Source organism: Anolis sagrei, chromosome 2, assembly GCF_037176765.1.
Source record: "Anolis sagrei isolate rAnoSag1 chromosome 2, rAnoSag1.mat, whole genome shotgun sequence".
Classification (NCBI taxonomy): Eukaryota; Metazoa; Chordata; class Lepidosauria; order Squamata; family Dactyloidae; genus Anolis; species Anolis sagrei.
The window spans coordinates 278,360,176-278,382,875 of NC_090022.1; the positions used below are offsets into that span (position 1 = coordinate 278,360,176).

General features: G+C 39.0%; 1 protein-coding gene across 2 annotated transcripts in view; it reads right to left on the minus strand.

Moving 5' to 3' along the window:
- EGFLAM (EGF like, fibronectin type III and laminin G domains) overlaps positions 1–22,700 on the minus strand; it is a 142,046-nt gene that overhangs the window by 3,323 nt on the left and 116,023 nt on the right. The window contains exons 15-22 of one of the 2 annotated variants that reach the window (XM_060761409.2): positions 21,863–22,106; positions 16,440–16,551; positions 14,403–14,519; positions 11,665–11,845; positions 8,685–8,708; positions 4,559–4,637; positions 4,056–4,199; positions 3–86 (exon numbers count right to left, since the gene is read on the minus strand). In XM_060761409.2, coding sequence (XP_060617392.2) covers positions 3–86; positions 4,056–4,199; positions 4,559–4,637; positions 8,685–8,708; positions 11,665–11,845; positions 14,403–14,519; positions 16,440–16,551; positions 21,863–22,106 — 985 coding nt within the window. The remainder of the gene's footprint in view (positions 1–2; positions 87–4,055; positions 4,200–4,558; positions 4,638–8,684; positions 8,709–11,664; positions 11,846–14,402; positions 14,520–16,439; positions 16,552–21,862; positions 22,107–22,700) is intronic. The other variant, XM_060761410.2, reaches the window with a different exon arrangement.

A 22,700-nucleotide genomic window follows, 5' to 3' on the forward strand; every position in this document is an offset into this window, starting at 1 on the left:
ACCGAACTGCCTTTACTCGGTGCCACCTTCCATCATTGAAAGAGCCATTCACTGTTATGTAAGCAATGCCACTACCCAGATTATAGCTGAAATCAAAGCATAAATGCTCATTAGATATATCTATCCATCATCTATCTATCTGTCTGTCTGTCTGTCTGTCTGTCTGTCTATCTATCTATCTATCTATCTATCTATCTATCTATCTAGATCCTGCCTTTGAAATTATAGATGATCATTGGGCACAAACTGGTATAGACCTTATCTCACTGAACTCAGGGTCTTCTCCAAATTATTACCAAAAAATAAAAATTGCAACAGAAAGCCCCCTTGATTACCTATGGATAGTGCTTTTTCATCCACACAGGCCTTTTCAGTTTCACTTTCCGGTAAAGAGAAACAGGATTGACCTTTAAAATCACAACAGGAAAACTAAAATAGCCACACTCTCTTTTAAAGGATGTATAAAGAATAGAATGTTTCTGGGTTGCTGTGAGTTTCTTGGGCTGTACGGCCATGTTCCAGAAGCATTCTCTCTTGATGTTTCACCCACATCTATGGCAGGCATCCTCAGAGGTTGTGAGGTTTGTTGCAAACTAGGCAAGTGGGGTTTATATATCTGTGGATATATAAAGAACACTTCTCTTCTTGAGGCATGGATGTTGCAGTTGGCCAGCTTGATTAGCATTGAATGTTTCTGCTTGTGCTGTGAAAGAGCAAACATTGTGTGGTTTTTTACAAATCCTCCCTCACCTTCTAGAATTACAACAGATGGAGAAAAAAATTCTGATCATTTTTCTCTATCTGTTTTCCCTCTCTATGGGATATTTGAGGCAATCTCTATGGCCATTTGCTATTCACAATTGGTTTTCAAAGTCAGTCCCATTCCAGATCAAATGCAATTTAATTTTCAAAACTAAATGAGAGAAAGCAGAAGAGAGAATGGTGCTAACACTAATGAGGCTCATAATGCCCCTGAAATGTGTGGACATCGTGATTAACAGAGCCGTGGATAGAAAAAAGATGGGCGCCTCAAGGGTGTTCACAGCCTCACATACAAGACTTCAAAGTGACCAAAATCCTACATCTGTATGTAATTCAATGCATGCAGTTCCATTCGGTGCTATAAATCCCAGGGAGGAGAGCAATTTCTTACTATAGGGAAGAAGCATAAGTGGCATGAATGCACACATAAGATGGATGCATCTCTTGCCAGTGTACCTTTAGCTGGAAGTACAAATAAGATTACCAGTGTTTTGGTTTAGAATATTACCACAGACAGAAACACGAAGACACGTTCTCACTGACTAAGTGAGCAATTTGGTTTCTGATTTGACTGTGATTAAGAGCTGACATTTATTATTTTATGGAAAACAACTATGTCTCCTGCATGACTGAACCTTTTTTCCAAGGCCAATGTTCAACTTCATTTCCAATTCCTCTTTGTGGAAAGCAAAGTGTTTTGCAAGATTTACCACAGGAAACCACAATAAGATGGCACAGTGCCTTTCAAAACTGGGATTTTACCACTTACTTGTACCTTTGATGTGTGGTAAATATCTTTCCTCATTTGGCACAATGATAGAGACCACTAAGTTATTCTACCAGGACTAAAGAGTTCACTCTTTTAACATACATATCCTGTTTTGCAAATCTTCACAGCATTGTGTTGTAGGTATTGTAATGTCATTTGTGTTGCCTTACTTTTGTAGCTGAGAGAAAACATAAAATGATGCTTCGAGATGGTACGATTGGGATTTGGGGGTAGCTGTGACATTTTAATGCATTTTAATATTTTAACGTTTAATCGTTTTAATGATACAAATGTTTTAATTGCTTTTAAACTTTTATTTTTATATTTTCATGCATTTCTATTGTTTTAATTTGCCTTTTTATACTTATTGTTAAACAACTTGAGTTCCCACGTCAAGAGGAAGGTGAAATAAAAATGAAGTAAATTGTAAAAAATGTTATTTTTGCAAAATAAAATATAATCATGGATAACACTGTTACTTTTCAGTGTGGCGAGTAATGTTTATTTGTTACCATTTGGGGAATAGCAATGATTTTATGAGGCATAAAGAACATTTTAATTTTTTCCCATTCATTTCATACAGGAATAGAACAAAATGAGTAACATAATAAGTAAGCAAAAATTTGCCCATAGCTTTAACTGAACCATGTTACATTAGGAAATGACTAAAGCTAAAACCAACTTTACAACATCTACTCTTTTGTTGATGGAGCTTCTGCTGGGAAAGGATACTATGTCATGTTGGACCATTTGGCTGCATGGCAATAGAGAAAGGTCAGTGTCAATACACCAGGTCCTTCAAATGTTGTTAAATTACTCCTCCCATCATTTCTGACTGGGTATCACAGTAGCCAAGAATGATAGGAGCAAAGTGTGGAATATCTTCATTAAAATATCAGATTTTAAGAAGAGACTTGAGGGAAATTGTAGCTGAGTTGGGTGACAGTACTAAACAATGGATGTAAAAGTTGCCCATAGGCTAAGCTGCCTGACATCACTCTCACTGTACACTTTGACTATATTGTGAAAGCAACTTTTTATTGCATTGTGACCTTTAGTGACAACTGCTTTCTCTGTCATAACTCAATCTGGTGGGGGGGGGGGGAGAGAACAAAAAGAAAGAACAAGGCCCTCTGACAAATGCATGATTTAGGATAAAAATAGAGTAATAATTGGAAACTTCCTGGTCCAATGAAGCAAGAAGAAAAATATTCTTAGAAGACAGGACGTTGTGCTGTCTCTGCCATCTCCTGGATTTATATTTAATTTTTGGCAGAAGAAATATTTGTTGTGGAGAATGTGTTAGAACAAGTTATTTTATGTTACAGAAACAGTGAGTGGTTTAAATCAAGTCAAAGTAGCCAAAAATAAAGAACTCACAATCCTACACTTTCCCAGAGAACTAAGCAAATGTGTTTCCTCTTTTGAACTCCTTTCCTGTTTACATTTTTGCTCCTGTGATTTGCCTTTGGGCCTTTGGGCCTCCAGGTATTTTGGACTTCAACTCCCAGAAATCCCAGCCAACTTACCAGCTGTTAGGAACTGTGGGAGTTGAAGTCCAAAACACCTGGAGGCCCAAAGATTGGGAACCACTGGCCTAAATTTATACTGCATTCTTAATTGAAGGGATGGAACTGAAACTCTGCTTGGATACCCATGGATTAAATATTTCTCAACAGGAGAGAATAGGTGTCTTCCTATAACTTTCCATCCTAAGCTTCTTCTTGATTTCCTCTACAAGATTGCTGTAGAATTAATGCATTTTGCACCATTTTGCCATGTCTCAGTGCTATGGAATATGAAGATTTGTAGTTTGGCGATGAACCAGTATTCTTTGGCAGAGAAGGTTAAAGACCTTGTAAAATGACTAGAATGATTTCATAGATTTGAGTCATGGAGGTTAAAGTGGTGTCAAATAGGCCTGGGTAACAACGGAAAAATTTGTTTCTAAAATCGATTCATTTTTTGGGGGTTTTTTTGCGTTTCGATATTTAAAAGAATTCCGAAATTTTTCTTTTAAAAAGTTCGATATTTACGAAATTTCGTAAATGTTAAAAAAAATTACGAAACATTAACGAAACAAATACGAAACAATAACAAATCGATTCGTTAATGGCGGACGTGACCGCGCAATACGCTAAAAAACCTCCAAATGGGACAGGGGGAACTTCTGAAGCTTCCCTCTCCCTCTGTTGTTGACTGTTGGTGTGATATTTATAATTTTTTTTCACTAATTAAACAAAAAACAACTATAAAACTTGCCCCAGACATGCGGAAATAATAACGAAATGACCTCAAACCGATAACAAAACGAATACATAACAAATCCGAAGCATTTACGAAACGAATTTAAAAATTCATTTTGTTTTTAAGTTGCTCCAGAATGGTTCGTTATCGCTTCGTTATAAAAAAATAACGAATTTTTAACGAATTACGAATTAACTAAACGAAACCGCCCAGCCCTAGTGTCAAATTGTATTAATTCTACAGTGTAGTTGCACCCAAAGGGAATCAAGCAGCTTACCTGAAGACCAAAGCACCATCCTGAAGACCTAGGGAGATAAAATCGCTGTTGGGTCTCATAGGGCTGTCTCCCCTCCACAACAAGAGGCCATCTGTCAGTGTTGTCTTAAACCTCATAAATATGTTTGTTCTTGATCCTGATACTCTGTTCAGTGAAGAGGGAAAGACAATGAAGTTGTACAAAGGCTTGAAATAAATATACTTCTGAAATTCACAGGTTCTCACAAAATATTCATTTCTAAACATATTTGTCTCAGCCAAGCATTTCAAAGTGTATTGACCTTAAGACGTGCAATTTCAGCACTTTAAAAAAAATCCAAAGATTGTATGCCATTTGGTAGAGTTGTTGTTATGTCTTTATTTAATACCCCTCAAATGTTCCTTTCATTGGTTGGCATGCAACAGAGCTGCCGCTCTTCAGAAATTAGCTACAGATTCACTCAGCAAGTTTTCCTTCTTATATTCCTACAAACAATATCCAGATTTTGACTTTCATCAATTCACCTTTTCAGAACATCCGGACTATCGTACGTGAGGTAACTGCGGCCGATGAACTGTGGGATTTCAATGGCTTCCATTACAGCTAGAAAATTAAGGAAAGGCTAGTGTTAAAATGGAAACTTTTGCAGACCAGAAAATTCCCTATTATCTGAGTGAGAAGAAAGTGCAATGAGCATGATCTTGCAGAAGTCAAAATGCTCCTGTTAGTGTGAACAGAAAGTGACATCCCTCCACAGTGGCATGAAAAATATCTTACATATCATTCAACTGTTGTGATTTGGGATGGTCCTGATTAATTCTCTGTCATTCCATTTTTAGTGTTGCACACCTCCCCTTTTGTTCTCAGCTACACTGAATTGCAAGTGTCGTGTTAATTAAATTAATTTGTCAGTGAGGAGAGGAGGGAATGACAACTGGTGGTTCCAATGTCAGTGGGCTAGCTTGTAGTATGGACTTTAAAAGGAGCTAACCAATGTGCCAAATCTATTTTGGAGACAAGTGGTCAGCATCCTTCAAAAGCTTGAACTAAATCCCTGAGTGGATTAAAATACAAACTGAAATCCTGAGCCGATTCACTGCTCTACTGACATGGCAGCCATTGGTTGCCAGTGCATAATAAATCTCCCCTTGTTCTGGGAAGATTTATGTTACTTTAGAGCAGGGGCTCCCAAACTTTTTCAGCCGTGGAGCCCTTTTTGCAGCAAAAGTTTCTCATGGAATCCCAAAAAATGTTTATATATTGTATATTATATTATATTATATTATATTATATTATATTGATATAGATATAGATATATAGATATATTGTGTGTGTGTGTATGATATGAGCAAACTTTTTGGCCAACTTAAACTTAACAGTGGAAGACCCCAGAGACCATCCAATCCAACCCCCTCCTACCATGCAGGAAAAGCACAAAGGGACCCCAACAGATGGCCACATAGTCAATAATAATAATAATAATAATAATAATAATAATAATAATAATGTAGTTTTTTATTGGTATCCTATAATAATGGCACAACTCCAGGGGCCATTCAGTTCAACCCCCCCCCCCCCACCACCACCACCACCACCTTTCTGCCATGCATAAATAGCACAATCAATGCACCCCTTGAGTGGTGGGAGGGAAATAGAGTTTTGAAAGCAAGGAAGGTGAAGGAAAAAGGCTTTTGGAGAGAGGGCAAAGAGCAAAAAAGGCTTTTGGGAGCAAGGGAGGAGGAGGAGCTGGAAAGAGGAGGGAAAGCTTGGAGGGGGAAGAAGAGGAGGAAATTGAAGGAGGAAGGAGGAGGAAGGAGGCAGAGGAGGGAAGCGCGGAGCCCCTCGGTTTGTTTTGTGGAGCCCCAAGAGCTCCGTGGAGCACACTTTGAGAACCATTGCTTTAGAGATTCAATTTTGCATTGGCAGTGTTTGTGTGTTCTTTTATACATTTTAACTCCTCCTCCCAAAATTGATGTTGGGTAGGGAAACAGAAGAAATGCTATGCATAGAAACTATATCTGTATAGCTTACTATTTGCACATTCAATCTTTGACATCTCTAGTTTAACAACAACAAATAATACTCCGGTCGATGAGAAAGGTCACTGCCTGAGACACTGCACTGAACCGATGCTAATAAGCAGACAATCTGATAAAAGGAAGCTAACTACATACATCTCACTGGGACCACAGCAGCTTCAGGGTATGATTTAGATTTGGGATTGTGTAGATTAATTGAAGAATGTGTGCTATTGCTTTGATCAAATCTCCTAAATTGATTAGAACCCTTGTGTACCAGACAGTATGTTTTCGTACCTCCAAGACGCATCCTTTTGAAGAATCCACAGATAACTAGACCAAGGCATATGGAATTGTAAACAATGGCCCTTTGTTTTCAACACTTTTCCTATGCAACTTTTCACCCTCTATAAGCAGGAGCAAAGAAACAAACAAAGAAAAGAAACTGCTGGGAGAGGGAGGAGTTGTCCCAGGAAATCGATGTATTTTTTTTAATCTGAACCAATGTAACATACTGGGCCAAACAGCAGCATATTGCTTTCTAGCAAACCATAAAACAATTCATCTGATTCCCTCTACTGCAAATGCACTGTGATTTGGATCAGGATATTACTCAGAATATAAGAAGAATATGTACAGAAATTTTTTTGTTTTTGTTTTACTAGATTTTATTTTATTTTTGCACCTCATATTTTCCAGCTCTTGGTGGGGGCTGGAAGCCATGTGGTGGGGGAGCAGCAGCCTATTTCCTTTTCACCCAAACCTTCTGAAGGCAGCATTCTCTCATATAGCAAGTAAAAAAAAAATCCATATCCCTCTAAAATCCCACTCAAAATGTCACAGACCATCATGTTCTATTACTTCTTGACACCGTCTTGAGAGAGATCAAAAATAGATATTGATGTTTATGAGGGCAGTATAGAGTTCTATGATGCACATCTATTTATTTATTTATTTATTTACTATATTTGTAAATACATGGTGATGGAACGGAGGTATTTTGTGCTTTCATACCTTTGAGGGAATTCAGTGCAATTTAGTGGCACAATTTGCTAGTAAAGCATGGCAAAATGCTATAGACATTTGGGTGGAACAGTCTTGATTCTTCACATATAAACGCTGCTTGAAGATGGGAAATTTTGATATCTTGTAGTATATGTCAGAACATATGCTACAACTCTACAGCATACAGATTTTATCCCACTGCACAAAGGGTTCAGGTTCAAAATGCAAGGAAAGTAGTGCCTCATAAATTGGGACACCCCCCCCCCCCTTCACATCATGCCTGCTTTTGTCCTCAATGTCATTGCTAATTTTTATCTGCTCCTGGCTTTTGCCTCCTGCTTCTGTAGTTTCTAGGCATCTCTTCACTGAAACCATTGCCATTCCCTAAGCAAAAGGAATTCAAAAGCAAGGGAGAAAAGGCATGGTAACAAAATATGCAAATACCTGGTAGGCAAATGGCTGTTTCATCTGCAATGAAATTAGGGAAAATGTCCAATGTGGCTGAAGCAGAAACCTGAGTCTTGCACCATGCTGGTCACAAGGCAATCCACAACACAGACTAAAGTGTGCAGCGCTGTTCACAGGCTTCGAGGAAGCCTGGGTAGTAGCACAGAGCCAGGCATTTGCAACATCAAGGGCATTCGCATGGGGCAATCTTTCTGTCCCTGAACTAGGTGTGAGAGAAGTGTCATGCTCCTCCTTTTCTTTGCACATGGCATAGTTTGCCCCAGGAATCATGCATGTGCCATGGGACAGAAAGCACACTGATAACAAATGGCAATAGTCAGAAACTATATTTGCTGTGATCCATATAGCAATTCATCCTGCCTCACACAATAGCCCCTTTGTAAGTAAGTATAACATAGAACCATGGAAGAGAACACATGGGACATCTACTCCAACCCACTGCTATGCAGGGAAAGCACATGTAAACTAATCCTGAACATTTAACCATGTTTAACTATGTATCCAGTCTGAATTATTTCAGTCCAACTTGGGTTGTATCCACATTGCAAAGCTGCTTGACTGCCATGGCTCAATGCTATAGCATTCAGGAATTTGCAGTTTTATGAGATATTTACCTCCCTCTATCAGAATGCTCCGGTGTGATACAGGTACAAAGTCCAGTACAAGGCCTGTATCTGTGGTACCAGTATCTGTGGTTTCATATATCCACATCCAACAAAATAAGTCATCAATGAGACCCCATGGTGTTCTTGGGTCAGAAGCTTGGGGATACAGGTAATATTTCACTCTAAATGCTACCTAATATTTCCCTGTTTTCCCTAACATTCATTTTAAGTACTGTTTTGATTCTTGAAAATGACTGTGCAAATACACCCAGAAAATACACTAGTTCCTACAATTTTTATTAGACGCCTTACTCACACATGCTTAGATTTTCCATGAAGTAATTCTCATAGGTAGCAAGGCAAATTGCTATTTATGGGTCCAATCATCACAATGCTGAAGCTTTACATTGCAATTCAGAATATAATTACAGATTATATGGTTATCTACAATTGCTTGCAAAAAGCACTTAAAACCACACTGCTAGCTTTATAGAGCAGGGGCACATAGGCACACACACACAAGTATGGAACAATGCTTCACTTTTGTTACTTACTGTTTAAGCAGTAATTTCCACATTCTTCAATGAGATAGCATAAAGCAGAAGAAGGTTCATAGTTTATTTTTCAGCAGTGAAAAAATCCTCATCTTGAACAGAGTGTCCAGTTTTAAAAGCATTCAATAAGATCTTTTAGCATTCAAAATGATTATATATGGTATTACAGTTAGAAATTAGAACAGAAAATGGAGTGGTCCACCTCAGATAAAGAGCTGTGCTCCATCCAAACTCTGGAAAGCTTAATTCTTAGACTAGAGCTCTCAGATCCCAGGGCATGCTAGTTAGAAGGGTTCTAGGACTTGTAAGTCACCTTTGCTAAGAGATGCTACCTGTAAAAACCATCGGACAAAATCCAGGAACTTAATATTGAAGTTTTACCCAAGTGGAATCTGCTCTTCCCCAGACCCTCCATTTTTGATGTCCCAGCTTCTCTCTCTTCCTTTGCATTTCCAATTTTATCCTCAGTTAACACAAGTTCTTGCAAACCAAGTTCAAAGTGAAAGAATATTCTGCAATCAACTTACTCAAGAAGGGGGGGGGAGAGGAGTGGAGAGAATCTTACACTTCACAGACTTGTGCAACCTCCTCCTCTCCTCTCCTGTCCTATCTAGTATGATCCTCTATCTTCATCAGACTCAGATGTTGGTTGGTCACATGTGTCCTAGTTTTCATCGCTGAAATGTTGCAGAGTATTCCATGCTGCAGAGTTTGGAAATGTCAATGTTTGGTATTATCAACTCCAAGAAGTCACTCAGTCAGCAGGGAAAAGAACCCATGATGCTATCAGGGAGGTTCTGGGAGTTTGTTGTTGTTGAGTACTTTCAGGTCATTCCTGACTTACAGTGCCACTAAAGCAGTGGTTCCCAACCTGTGGGTCTCCAGATGTTTTAGCCTTCAACTCCAGAAATCCTAACAATTGGCTGGGATTCCTGGGAGTTGTAGGCCAAAACACCTAGGGACCCACAGGTTGAGAACCACTGCACTAAGGCATCGATGTTTCATGGCAAGGGTCACAGTTGCTTCCTCTGAGACTGAGAAAATGTGACTTGCCAGGGTCATCCAGTGGACTTCCATGGCTGACTGAGGATTTGAATTCTGCTCCAGAGTTGTAGTCCAATGCTCAAATGACTATACTGCTCTAAGTTGGTAGTCTAAAATAGTAACATTTACATTTTCTGGCCATGCACATCTAAGAGCTCTCATCTGCTCTCTATTGCTCATGTACTTCTTGCAGAAAAGTTGTTTACCATTTAAATTAGTAAGATTTTTTAAAATCTGGTTAGAAGAGATGAGAATATATCAGAAGTAACATGCTGCCACCTGGTGGAATAAATCTGCATGTGACAGAGTCATTGAGTAGTTTAGGAAATCCACACAAAGAAATATTTCCGCTCTTAGCTCCTTTGAGTGCATTGACGAAAACACTCTCTACTTCTGTAAAGAATTCTTTGGTGGTCTCCGATGTGTGACCAAGGAGGGATTTGTTCTTGCTGTCAAATTACAAGGAAGCCAAAGTGTAGGAAAGGATTAGAGGTTGCATTGCAGCCCAAGCAGTTAACGCAAATGAGGATAAAGTTACAAGGCCTATAAATCCTCTTGCTTAAGGGCATGAGCTAAGTCCCCCTGAATACAACAAGATGAAGCTTCCCTCTCTCCTGGGCTGGCAGGGAACTTTTTCATTCTTGCACTGGAAGCTGCAAACTTCAAGCTACAGTGAAAGTAGCAGCACTCTTCTTGTGTGTATATTAAGAAAATATCACACATTAATCATGGGAGTTTGTAAGTTGATTAATTTCTCCATACAGAAAGCATTTAGCTTAGCATAAATTGCACTGGTCTTGTGGGATCTTTTTTCACAAGTTGATGAGACCAGGATGCCAAACAACAAAAGCAACGTAACTTTTCAAGTGGCATTCTAATCTTGTCACACACATTGGGGATGCAAACAAATAAAGCCAGCAAACAAACAAACACTACTCATTAATTCTCTGGATCGGGATTTGTATTTGAGAATTGTTCAGCTACACTTTCCTCCCTGCAGAGTCAATTCACAGCACACAGACGAGTAAATTGAATAAATCTGTTGTAAATGAAAGCCATTCTCAAGTAAAAGCTTTATTGCTTCACTTATAGACAAATATCAACACAACCCATAACCTATGCTTTTGCTCCAGAAAACAGCAGGCCCTGAACTTACCCTTTCAAAGTATAATGCAAGACTGGGAACTGTGTGGCTCTCCAAACATTGAAAGAAAGCTCCCAGCATTCCTAGCCACTGGAATATGCTATCTGGGGCTGAAAGAGGCACTGTGACAATGTCCAAAGGGCCACCAAAATTCCCAACAGTATTATAAAAGCAGAGCCAACATGTTATGATAGTTTGATTACAACTATGGAAACCAACTATGGATTTTATTTCACACATGCAATAACCAAACATTCCCTCCCTCCAAATCTGCCTCTTTTTTGCTGTAATTCCCCCAAGATAGACATTTCTCTGTTGGAGGAGAGTATCAGACATGCACCCATCTATTTTCCTTTGGCTGGACACACAGCAATACCACCACCACCACCACCACCACCATCATCCTCAACCCCTGGGGCATCTCAAGGATCCCTGGAAATCCCTCTGGATGCCTGTCATAGAAAATAGCTGGATGCATCTCTACTGTTCTCTCTACTCTCCACCTACATAGCTGCCTTGGGAAGCAGAGGGAGGGCAGACACAAGGTGTGTGTTGGTGGCTTTGTTTTGATAGATGTATCAGAGCTATATGACAGAAATGTATCTCCTGATTCAGGATCTCCACCTGTGATTTTCCCCTCTGTTTTGACACATGACAAATGTAAGACCAAAAATCAAGAAAGAATTAACAGAAATGTATCACCTTGTAAGGACATTTTCCTGTATGAAATGATGATCCAAATCCATGCTCAATGTGGAAATATGTAAATATACACAATACCAATTTTCTTACCTTTCTGGCAGTGTTGCCCATCAAAACCCAAAGGACAATCACATTCGTAGCCATCTTTCTTGGGCACGCAGGTTCCCCCATTGACACATGGGGCAGTCACACAGGGATGCTCAGTGTTGTCTAGGTTTATTCCAGATGTTAAATCCTCCTTTAGGTCTATTATCCGGTCGTTCAGGATAACCTTTGTTTAACAGACAAGCGAAAAAAGCTGCAAAGGTTTTCTCTTCCAAAACTGTTTATTACTTTATTTATTTTGCTCAATATCTTAAAAGTTTTTTTTTCAAAAAATTCTGCCAAAGTCAAAGAAGAAAAAGATTGGAGAAGTTGGCCTAACTTCTGGTTATTTTCATCACTATTCTTCCTGCAAACAGATTTACTAGAGATTCTATTGTTTATCCTCAAGGAGACAAAGAGGCAGATACAACATCAATGAGCTTTCTTGAGCTGTGTAACTCAAAGAGAGCTAACCTCTATTTTTTCAGACTGTTGAGACAAGTTTATGAACATTGTGCATAAACATTAGACAAACATTTGTAATTCTGCTGTGAACCAAGTCTAAAATATGCAAAAAATTTCTGGGTGAAGGAGATTTCTGAGTAGAATTCCTTCTGAGACAGTTTTATGTGGGATTTATTATACTTTCCATGATTGTGCTTTTCTTTTTCAGCTTTTTGATAATGTCTTCAAACTAGTACTCACTGCACATTATACACGTATGCTCACAAAATTTGTTAGCATATCATGAGTACATATCATAGAGCTGGAAGAGACCTCATGGGCCATCCAGTCCAACCCCCTGCCAAGAAACAGGAAAATCACATTCAAAGCACCCCTTGAGAGATGGTCATTCAGCCTCTGTTTAAAAGCCTCCAAAGGAGGAGCCTCCACCACACTCTGTGGCAGAGAGTTCAACTACTGAACAGCTCTCATCATTAGGAAATTCTTCCTAATGTTCAAGTGGAATCTCCTTTCCTGTAGTTTGAAGCTATTATTCTGCGTCTCTGGGGCAGCAGAAACCAAGCTTGCTCCCTCCTCCCTATGACTTCCCCTCAGATATTTATAGATGGTCATCATGTCTCCTCTTAGCCTTATCTTCTGCAGGCTAAACATGCCCAGCTCTTTAAACCACTCCTCATAGGGCTTGTTCTCCAGACCCTTGATCATTGTAGCCACCCTTCTCTGGACACAATCCAACTTGTCAAATTCTCCCCCAAATTGTGGTTTAATCACATGTACATACATACGCAGACACATAATGTGTTGGCTCTGTGTTATTACTGCCTTCCTTTTAGTTAATCAAATATGCCAACTAAATAAACTGGTTTTGCAATATACAGGCACAACTCCATTAACAATGTTTCTGATGAAGAGACTCATTTTTACAAAATCTTTGTATACTTTCCCAGTCATCCCTTTCTTTCCCACATTCTATCTAGCTATATGTATTTTTAGCAACATCAGTAATGAGAGCATGATAGAGACAAAACATACATTTGGTATAAAATTGCAGCAGTAATCAATGCAATATAGCTTCTCCTGAGAAAGACTGCTATTCTTCAATGGAACCTGGTGTAGCTAGTTGTGCTGATTTACAACAGGCAACATGGACAGCAGCTGTCTCCAGAATCTCTTTGCCTCTTCAGAAACCCCCTGAATGTTTTTAAAAAACCATAAACCTCTACATCTGGACACCAAAATAGAAATAAATTAAAAAGTGGAGGTCTGTGAAAGCAAAAATCATCCCTGGGTAAATTTTGGAAAAAGACTTCAAGCAGTTTCAAGAAGGTTCAAAATGTTATTATTTACTAATGCAAGACTTACTTAATATGTGCATATTGTCAGTTGTGAATAAAACATTTGCTGAAACATATCAAAATGATTAGTTCTTTTTGTGGTGTAGGAGTCTGCTCATATTTTTCCATATTATTTCTGTCTCTAGTACCAAAATTTCTGTTAGACTAATATCCAACAACACATCTTTTTAGTTAACTGAAGTATGTCTGTATGTATCACAAGCTAGCCTATTAGTGTGGCTCAAAGGAAAGCAACAGCAATAACGACCATGACAGTGGTTCTCAACCTGTTGGGTCCCCAGATGTTTTGGTCTTCAACTGCCAGAAATACTAACAGCTGGTAAACTGGCTGGGATTTCTGGGAGTTGTAGGCCAAAACACCTGGAGACCCACAAGTTGAGAACCACTGAACTATGGCATTCTAAACAATGAAAGTGTTTCTAGTATCTTAATATGCAGGAATAAGACTAGAATTTCATACAAAGCTTGTTTTTTTTCTTTTGAAGGAGTGTTTTCAGTCAATCTATTTCAGCAACCTTGGAAGCTACTTTAAAAAGTTTGAATATTATTGCCTCTCATATTGATCCAGATAGATAGATAGATAGATAGATAGATAGATAGATAGATAGATAGATCTGAACAATACCAAAAGTGAGCATCAGCACATATATAAAGCACAGAATTTTGTAGTTTCATCTTGGAAGAAAATTTTGTTTCCACTTAGGGTGGAAGACAACAGCAGTCTCACGTCTCTTTTTTAAAATATTTTCTGGAAGAAGGGCAGCGAATGCGTTCAGTATAGATCTAATCAATTAACTGAGTAAACAAACTGGCAGTGATGTACATCCAATTTATTTCATTGAGTCTGCTCTGGATCCAAACTTGCAAGCCTTACAAACACAAGCTAAACAAATATGTGTACAGGTATATTTGATATTCATGTACCTTTTGAATACTCCCAGAGAAGGGTTTAAGGACCCCAGAGTTCTTCTTTACATTGTCATAACTTGGTACTCCACCAAGGAACATATCAGGATTGCACTTAATCTGTGTGAAAGCTCCCTACAAGCAAAACAAAAATGTATGAATAAATACAACCTTCAGTACTACAGACTGCCTACTGTCTGTTTACACAACAGGATACCCAACCAACATTTTATGCAATGACGGATGGTGTATGTTACTAATGTAGGGGTGGGCAACAATAGCCTTTCGCATGTTGTTGACCATAACTGCCATAATTCCTCACTATTGGCTATGTTGGCTACAGCTGATGGGAGCTGCAATCCAAGAATATCTAAATGGCCGCAGTTGACCACCTCTACCGTAATGAAAAAATGGCTCAGCAGAAAATTGGATACAGAAGCATGAAATGTGGCACTAAGCAAAACTGTCCAAATTTCCCACCTAAAAGTCCAACAACACCATTAATGATTGCTTAGAAAGCCTGGCTACATTGGTTTCTATGTTTTGGAAGATCAAGTATAAGCTTAGTCCTAATTTGTGATGCAAATCAAGAATTAACACTGTACATTAAACTTCACAAATAACTGCAGGGTAGAGGCAACAGCACTACTTAAGTCTAAGTGTCTCATGTAGCAAAGTCACCAGTATCTCATGAGGAGGATTAATGGAGACAAGTGTTGAGATTCAACACTGAGGAGATTGAATATTGCTTTATGTTCAGGGAGTTATGACAGTTGTGCAATGCCAGCTCTCTAGAGATCTGTGACATTGTGCAAGTAAATGCACATTGTACATAGAGGTGCATTCAGAATGCATCAATGCACAATACACAACCATGATCAATCCACAATCATGCAAAACAGAACTTCATGCAGAAGTCTGCTCTAAAATAGTGTTCCATATTGAACAAAAATCTCCACTCATTTCTGAAAGGGGAAATGATGTATAGCATAAGACATAATTGAAAGTCCTGTTCATAGGGTCTGCCATTATTTATTTATTTATTTATTTAGGATATTTTTACCCCACCCTTCTCAACCCCCTAGGGGGGACTCAGGGTGGCTTCCAGCCAGCACATATTCGATGCCTACAATTAAACTCAGTAAAATACACAACAACAGTCATTATAAATAATTAAAACATTAACTTAATACAATAAAATCTAATAAAAAAGAAGCCAGCCTGGTGGCCATCGTTTCGCCAAGATCTGTAATTAGTGAGTCCATTCTGCTTATCACAATCCGTTCCAAGGCTCTCATCATCGTTGTCCTTGCCAGTCTGCCAGATTACCCAAAGGCCTGGTCCCATATCCATGTTTTTAATTTCCTTCTAAGAGAGAGGAGGGATGACGATGGGGAGTGAATTCCACAGGCGGGTGGCCACCACCGAGAAGGCCCTGTCCCTCGTCCCCGCCAGTCTCATTTGTGACAGGGGCGGGGCTGAGAGCAGGGCCTCTCCAGAAGATCTTAAATTCCTAGGCAGGACGTAGAAGGAGATACATTCGCAATAGGATTCCAGTGCCAAATGGGCACTTCTATGGTTCACCAACTCTATTTAGTGTTTTTTCTAATAGTGATTGTGTTCTTGAGTGCCTTCAAGATCCACTTCAGACAGACAAGGATAGTTTGATTTGGTACTAGCAGCATGTCAGCACAAGGTCTCTTCTTAATCATTCAGACGATGGTTTGCATAATAATTGGTATGCAATTATTGCCAGGGAAAGACCCAAAGAACATTTGCTCCTGTGGGAGGTAATACATTGGGGCAATTCGGAAGCAGCTTCATCTTGAGCCTTGAACAGACTGCTTCCATTATCACAATGCAAAACATCACTGACCCTGCTTTGTCCCATAATAGTTGCATTCATTGATGCATCTCTTGAAATCTTTATTTTCTTTTGGGTTAGAGAACCAAGAATCATCCAAAGCCAATAGCTAAAACCTGAACAAATCCTACATTTAAAAACCAAATCACTGTTTGTGGCTGTGAATACATGAATATACATCCTTTTGTTACCTCTGCCATTCCTTCTACTGGTGTTTGCTGATCAACTTGCAATATGCCATTTTTCGCTGTGCGTGACACTCTGAGCTCATGCCACTGGTTCAAGCTGACAGGTTCTTCGCTCCTATTTTAAAAGGAAATGGAACAAATATATACTAGGTCCAACCATTTTATATCTCCCAAAGTTGGACTGATATACATAGCGACACCTTTTCACCGGAGAGGCAACAAGGTTAGTAACATGGCAATGGGCACATCAAACCAATAGTAAGCAATAGTTAAATTGATTTCTCAACACTAAACTTCAAAATGTATTTTTCCTTTCCATCTGGGAAAAATATATTACATGTTCAAAAGGTGCTGATTTGTGCTTTTGGTTCAAAATACAGATCCATCCAAATTATGGAATTTATTTCATTAAAAAAGTACAACCAACCAATGTTTCCATGGTCATGTGGTGTTCAATCCCTAACATTTCAAGTTGTTTTTTAAAAATATCAGGAAGTGAGAGAGGAGAAGATTGCTATCCAAGATGTAATTCAGCATAGGCAATGCTGGAACAATGAGAGTTATATTTGGCTCAATGCAAAGAAGCTCCATTAATTTCATGGCAGCTTTCAGAAGATCTGTGTTAGCTTTGCAGAAGGTTCCTCCAACTGATTCCATATGACTGGAGACCAGGGTTCGATTCCCCATTCAGACAAAGAAACCCTCAGCCTCAGGATACCCCTTGACAGGGTCACCTTAAGGTTGCCATACAAACAACACAAACAACTTGAAGGCACACAACAACCTTTTTTTTCATTTGGGGAATGGAAAGAACCTGAGATTTAAAACATTTCAATTTGGGCAAAACCAAAGCTTTAAATACTCTCATATTAAATAGTATAGTTGGAATCATTTCTATTCAATTATGTTTGTGGTGCTGAACTACATTTTTACCTTCTCTTTTTGTCCTCTTCCTTAATATCTATTGATGGGCCAGCGTTTCACAAACTCTGTTCCTTCAGGTGTTTTGGACTTCAACTCTCAGAAATCCTAGCCAGTGTACCAGTTGTTAGGAATTGTGGAAGCTGAAATCCAAAACATCTGGAGGAGCAGAATTTGAGAAACACTGTGGTGTGCAGATGCAATGTGGCTGGAGCTGGGATTCTACTTCAAGGCTGGGAAATAACTGTACTTACTGAATTTGGCTGGTGCAAAGTAGGGATAATTTCATCTTAGGTTTTGGAGAATTTACCAGATTTATGAAGATTTCCTCCAATCATGATAGAAAGGACTTGTGATTTATTTAAAAAACTATTAAAGAAATTGTCAAATTATCTGCTTTGAACTGGATTATATGACAGTGTAGACTCATGTAATCCAGTTCAAAGCAGATATAATGTGGATTATCCATACATTAGCATGTGAACAGCTGAGAAGACTGCATAGTTAAAAAATTGAAGATCTCCAAAGAGTCTCATTCCCTTTGTGGTTGTGGTATGCACAACCACAAAAGCCTGGCTACTTCCAGGCAGATGCCCTCACTATTGACTATGCCAGTGGTTTTCAACCTGGGGTCCCCAGATATTTTTGGCCTTCAACTCCCAGAAATCCTAACAGCTGGTAAACTGGCTGGGATTTGTGGGAGTTGTAGGCCAAAAACATCTGGGGACCCCAGGTTGAGAACCACTGAACGATGCAATCTTCTCAGCTACTCATACGCTAATGGATGAATCCCACTCAAACACTTGCAAATCAGTTTTGCTAACTGCACCCTTCACACTTGGTTAATAGACACTGGTTCTTTCTCCCATCCTGGACATTCCACAGGTATGTATACTCTACTTGCTTTACTACTATCAGATCCTCTGAAGATCCCAGCCAAAGATGTAGGCAAAAAGTCAAGAGAAACTGGAGCTAGAGCACAGCCATACAGCCCGGAAACCACACAACACTCCAATAAATGAACAGTTCACCTCCCTGTAAAATCAGCTTACACACCATAACCACAAAGGAAATGAGACTCTTTGGAGATCTTCACTGGAGTCATGGTGGAACTAGGCACATTATAATATAAGCAGGAGCACACATGGTCAAGTAAGGACTTGCAAAGAGTGGGTGGAAAGATGTGAAAAAATGTCCCCATAAGGATCTGCTGGAGTGGATGGATCGTGCTGTATATTTTGCAGAACTCATTACAGGTAAATCAGCACCAACTTTTTTGCACATTAGATATTCCCTAGGGATGCCCAATCAACACACAATCCTAATTATGAAAAGAGGTCTTTGGAAGAAATGTAATTTGCAATTGCTGTGCAAGACTTCCCACAAGAAGAATATGAAATGTACCGAGGTAATCTTTATAAATTGTCACTAACCTGAGAACAGAAATGCAGCTGACATATAACGGATAGATGCAAATTAAATTTCTGCCAGACAGGTTACATTTAGTAGTCTTGTGGAAGAAGCTGAAATTTCATGTCAGTTTTAACAATGCACGCACTTCCATTTCAAATGCAGGCTGCATTTTGTACTTGGTTACTGATGAGGTCTTAACATCTCTCCAAGTTTAAATATCTCCATAGAGCACACGGAAAACACAATAAACACCTATTTAATCATAACTTTCCCCATGTTTCCATTTTTTTTCTTCCTGGTCTTTGTTTAATAACTATTAAGATTTAATTACCCTGGATATATCAATACATAATAAGGTAATAATCCCTCAGATCAATATGTAATATGGAAACTGAATGAAGCTGACTGCTTAATAAGGAACAATATTCACATTATGTCTTTTTTCCATATCAGTCTTCATTACGATAGGAAAGTTCCTGCTTTCAACAATTAATGTTTTAATTATCTGAGCTATAGTCCATTGGAGGAGTTATGCCTTGTATAAGTCAGTCCTTGGCATCTCTCAGCTGGAGTGGCCAATTAGCAGCTGATGGAAAGGATCCTCATTTCAGCCTTTGGGGAGTCATTACTGACTGGTTAAAGCAAATGATATGAGACCAGGTATTCCAACTTGGTCGCTATTGATAGGGTTGCTTGGAAATATGATCCAACAACCTCTGCGCCATTGATTTGCACCATTGAGCTACAGAAGTGGTTCCCAACCTTTGGACCTCTGAGTGTTTTGGACACTGACTCCCAGAAATCCCAGCCAGTTTACCAGCTGTTGGGAATTGTGGGGGGAATTGTCAAAAACACCTGGAGGACCAAAAGTTGGGAAATAGTGGGCTAGAAAGACAAAGGGGCTAGGTTGGTATTATGGCTAGCATTAGCCACAGGATGAGATGGAGATAGTGAGCTAGATATATGTCCTATTGCTAGAGCTTTCTTTGAAATTCTGCAACACAAATACAACTGCTGTGCTCACATGTTTTGCAAAAGTGATATGAGCTATGAAATTCCTCAACTTAGAGCTACAATATTTTAAGGAAATTAAGTTTATTTGTAGAGGATGTTCCATGTGTTCCAATTAGGGTGCTGGGGAGATGAATAGGCATAGCACCCCCTAAGTTACCTGTTTCCTTTCACATGAAATGAAGCCCCAAAACTGCTGCTCTTACTCTGATTTATTGATCCCCATTGAGATTTCAGTATGCACATTCACAATCAGAAATTACTGATAGAAGAGAGAGAAGCTGAACTATGTTTGTATGTTGTGGATTGAAGGAAGAATGATGACGCAAGGAGAAGAAAAGGAATAGATGTGACCATGGAGTGATAAAGAGCAGAAGACCACGTACCATGAAAGAAACAGGAAAGGTAAACTATGGTATGGAAGTAGATGGAGAAGGTAGAGCAACCAGCATAGTAAAATACTAAGGAAGTTGAGCTGCACAGAGAAATTTGAGTGAAGAAGGCATTGAACTGGCCTGGTAAGAGAACAATTGTTTTTGGGATTTTTTCTAATATGGGTCTGGGGCTCATAAGTTTTCCTTGACATCGGTTCCTTAGACAGTTTGCTACTATCTTTCAGCCTCTTCACTCCACCTTCTGCAATGTACATATGTGTTGTTCCTGGCTGCCTTCACTACCACCCACTATTTTGCTACAGCACTCACAGTATTTTCTCATAGTCTCAAATGTGTTTGTGATCCACAAAAGATTGACTCCTAGTGTAATCCTAACATTGTTTACCAAGAAATAAGCAGTAGCACAAAATGAGGCAGCTATTCTTATGATCAGATGAGGAGCAAGGACATGGAAAAAAGCAAAACCATAAACATGTAGGAGCCAACATTAAATGTTATGTTAAGCATGTCTGCTGCCACAAAAGTATTCCTTTGTGAATTATGACTACTTTAATCTATATTAATTTACCAGCAATGCACTCATGGCAGCTGGCAATTCAAACTAATGGCAATATTCATAGAAACATGATACGAAAGAAAAAAAATGATAAGGAAAGAAAAGCAAAACAATGATACTAAGTTATTCTCTCTTACAGTGTTTGTAAAATAAACCACTGGTCCTGGTCACACTACAGAATTGTATCACCAGTATTCCACCATGGTAACATCCTATGGAGTCCTGGGACTGGTAATTTAGGGAGGGATATTTAGAGCTCTTGGCCATTGAGCTTTAGAAATTCAGCAAACTATAAAGGCCACGATTTCATGGGATAGAACCATGGCAGTTAAAATGGTATAACAGTGCTGTAATTATGCAATGTGAATGGACCTCAGGTGAAGTGAGGGAGGGAGTTTGAAATTAAGAGACCCATGGCAGTTAGTCCCAATAAGATCCATAGCGGGTTTTTTTCATCTCTGCTCCTCATAATTCACCAGCATTAGCCAGCATGGCATAGTGGTTTGAGTACTGAACTACAACTTTGGAAAACATGAAACTGTCAATGAAAACCCATTCATGACCATCCATGAAAACCTATTGGGTGACTTTGGACAAGTCACACACTTTTGGCCTAACTTTTGGCCTCAGAAAATTTTGCAATATATTTACTTTATAGTTGCTGTAAGTCAGAAACAACTTGAAAGTACAAAAAACAACAACAACAAGGATTTGGAGAATGGAAAAAATGAATGTCATTATGTCAGGATCCTCATAAGTAGTATTAGATGATGAGATGGAGAATTAAATGTGGTTGCAGCAACGTATTCAATGTAATGTCCAGTGTAGTCCTTAGAATTTAAGTTATTGACCTTGAGCAGTTTCCCGGTTGAAAACACAACAGAAGCAATAGCCAATAGTCAGAGATCATTTCACAAGAAGTCTGTTAGACTTTAAGAAATCCCAATGCTATTTTCTCTCCAAATTATTATTGTCAGTCTTTCAACAATAATATCAAACAATAATTTGCTTAATCAGTGGCTATAACAAAATTAAATCTTTGATTAGCTCTAATGATCCTTTAAAGCAAAGAGGCTCATAATGGCATGGAAAAGGTAGTTAATATAAAAATAATTACAAATCCCATTTACCTGATGATAGCTGTTCCTGAACCACAGTCAAACCTGAACTCCACATAACGGTTTGCCATGCTAATGGATAGGAAGTCTTTGCTGCCCGTATCATAGCTGTATAAAAGGACACCATCCCTTGCATCTGGGCGAAATGTGATCTCAAATTCCATGAAAGAAAGGTAATTCTGTGGTTCCAAAGGCCAAGGAGTGATAGCAAAGGATTTCAAGCTCTCATTGAATTGAGGCATGAGGAGGAGGTAAGCTAGAGAAACAGGACAAAAATAAGCATGAAAGTGTAGTTTCTCTAAAACAGCAGTTCTCAAAATGTGCTCTACGGAGACCTTGGGGGTCTGTGAAACATACTGGAGGGCTCCATGGTTCCCTCCTTCTCCCTCCTTCTCCCTCCTTCCTCTCCAAGCTTTTCCTTCTCTTTCCTAGTCCTCCCCTACCTCCCTTGCTGCCAAAAGCCTTTTATCCTTACCTGCCTTGCCGCCAAAAGTTTTTTCCCCTCGGCCCCCCATGCAAAAATGAAAACTCAACACTATACCACATAAAGTGTAATATATGCTATCTAAATGCATCACTTGTAGCATGAAATATTCCCTGGATGTTCAGAAATGGATAGGACAGTCGTCAATCAATCCTCAGTGTCCTTTTAATAAAATATTTATACAGTTGTAGCTCCAAACAGTTGTTGCAAACTGTTGGTACCGCCACCCAACAAGATGATAGATGGCATCTTACAGTACATGTACAATAGTTACACAAAACACATCAACAATCGCTGCCATAACTCAGAGCTGTACATTTCTTGAACATCTGTTGGTAATTTCCTTAAGTATTTGCTGGGAATTTA